The 1,838-nt window shown below is 55.7% G+C and overlaps 1 protein-coding gene across 1 annotated transcript; it reads right to left on the bottom strand.

Annotated features, from left to right (window-relative positions):
- Positions 1 to 1,032, bottom strand: LOC137802059 (beta-1,3-galactosyltransferase 2-like). The gene has a single exon (XM_068599583.1). It carries the CDS (start codon positions 994 to 996, stop codon positions 1 to 3), a length of 996 nt encoding a protein of 331 aa, XP_068455684.1. The 5' UTR covers positions 997 to 1,032.
- Positions 1,033 to 1,838: the final 806 nt, after the last annotated feature.

Here is a 1,838-nt window from a genome sequence, read left to right as displayed (position 1 = left end):
CTAACAAGGCGGTCCGGGCTTCTCCAGGTCGTTCCAGTACTTCACCAACTGCTCCGCCGTGTTCAGGATGCAGGTGATGATCTTGGAGTACTCGCAGCGGTCGTAGCGTTGGTTGTAGGTCCTGAATTGCGACGGATTCGGCGGAGCCGCCGGGGCGAGTCCCAGCTTCTTCATGCACACCCCGATGTAGGCGTCCTCGATGTTGAAGGGCTTGATGGACTTTGACACCTCCACAAATCTCGCCGGAAGGTCGTTGGAGAAGACGTACCCCATGCCCAGCGTGTAGGTCGGGTATCTGGCGTCCGGGTACATCTCCTCGGAGACGTACCACTTGGAGTCCTTTGAACGGACGGGAGGCCTGTTCCACATGAGCCACCCCGTGAGGTAGCTCGCCTGGGGGACGCCCGGCTCCTGGAGCATGGCCACCAGGTTGTCGACGTTCAGGAACATGTCCGAGTCGACCTTCATGGCGTACGCGGCCGACGTGCAGCGAGTGGCCAGCCAGTCCATGATCACCAGGGTTTTGATGGTCAGGTTGAGGTACGTGTCCATGAAGTCGCTCTGGATCAAGTCGCGGTGCCTGAGGTCCTCCTGCCGGACTTCCTCCTGGACGCCGGCTCCCCCGGAGAGGCCCAGCACGAACAGAGTGAGCACCGGCCGGCCCCGAACCACGCCGGCTTTGGCCCACGTCTGCCGGATGGCGTCCCGAGCCGCCACATTTTGTGGCGCCACTGGAACCATCAGCACCAGGAAAGGGACCTTGGTCCTGCAAACCTCTGGGTGGTCCCTGATGAAGTGGTAGTTGCTCGGGTAGGCCTGGTGGAACTGAGCGCCTGGAGGAGGCGTGGCGGGGCGGTCGCTGCTGTTATGCATTTCCGTTGGTTGGAGTCTGTGCTTCGGATGGACGCGATACGGAGGCGGCAGATTCACCCGACTGGTTTGGTTGAGGAACCCGCGGTAGCTCTGCCACTGGGACAGAGAGCTGCTGGACAGCATGCAGCACCAGGCCAGCAGCACCAGGCCGAGCAGCAGCAGGAACCAGGAGGATAAAGATCTCTTCTGGCACTCAGCAAGCGGCCTGAAAGGACAAGAAAGGTCAGGGGATTTCAACCGGGAACCTCGTGGTTTTAGAACGACCACTCTCCCCACGAGCTGCCGCTGTGAACCCAAAACAAACCGATTTGCTTGGGTTTCACTGCCTCTGGCCCTCCAGAGCGGTGAGCTGCTGAGAAGCACCGGGCGCTCAGGGAACGGTGAATGGTAAAAGACCTGAACTAGTCTTCTAGTCTTCTGACCACGACATGACATCATTCACCCATTCACACCCTGATGGGAGGAGCCACATGAAGGTGGTGGACATCAGTATCATCAACCATTCATACTCATTCATACTCTGTAGGCGCAGCTACAAGAGCAATTTAGGGTTAAGTGCCTTGCTCAAGGACACATCGACAAGGACTAGCGGAGCCAGGGATCGAACCGCCGACCCTCTGATTGAAAGAAGATAGTCGCTTCACGAACACTTCAACATGAAAGTGTGAGGCCAGAGAGCTCGTTCAGGCCGACGTCTCCCACCACAACGACACACAGTACAAAGTACAACACACAAACCTGCACCAATAAAAACATGAAGACCAGTCTGAACTTCAGGGAAATGTTCATGTTAACCTGTTCAGGTAGGAACAAGTTAACAAGTTAACAAGTTAACAGTTAACATAGTAACAAGTTAACAAGTTATGACGTTGTTGACTCAAGGATTTTGAGGTTTTTGAAGTTTCTCTCACAGAGATCATATTGTTCTTCCTCTAAAGTGAAGCTCGACCGAAACAGTAACAGGT

Source organism: Clinocottus analis, unplaced genomic scaffold (genome assembly GCF_023055335.1).
Source record: "Clinocottus analis isolate CAN_PGR_092001 unplaced genomic scaffold, fCliAna1.0.p SCAF_48, whole genome shotgun sequence".
Classification (NCBI taxonomy): Eukaryota; Metazoa; Chordata; class Actinopteri; order Perciformes; family Cottidae; genus Clinocottus; species Clinocottus analis.
Note: the sequence above shows the minus strand (reverse complement) of the source record. Positions and strands in the feature narration are given on the sequence as shown.

Excerpts from the sequence above, each read along its gene's own strand:
- LOC137802059 (XM_068599583.1), bottom strand. The coding sequence starts at position 996 with ATGCTGTCCAGCAGCTCTCTGTCCCAGTGGCAGAGCTACCGCGGGTTC.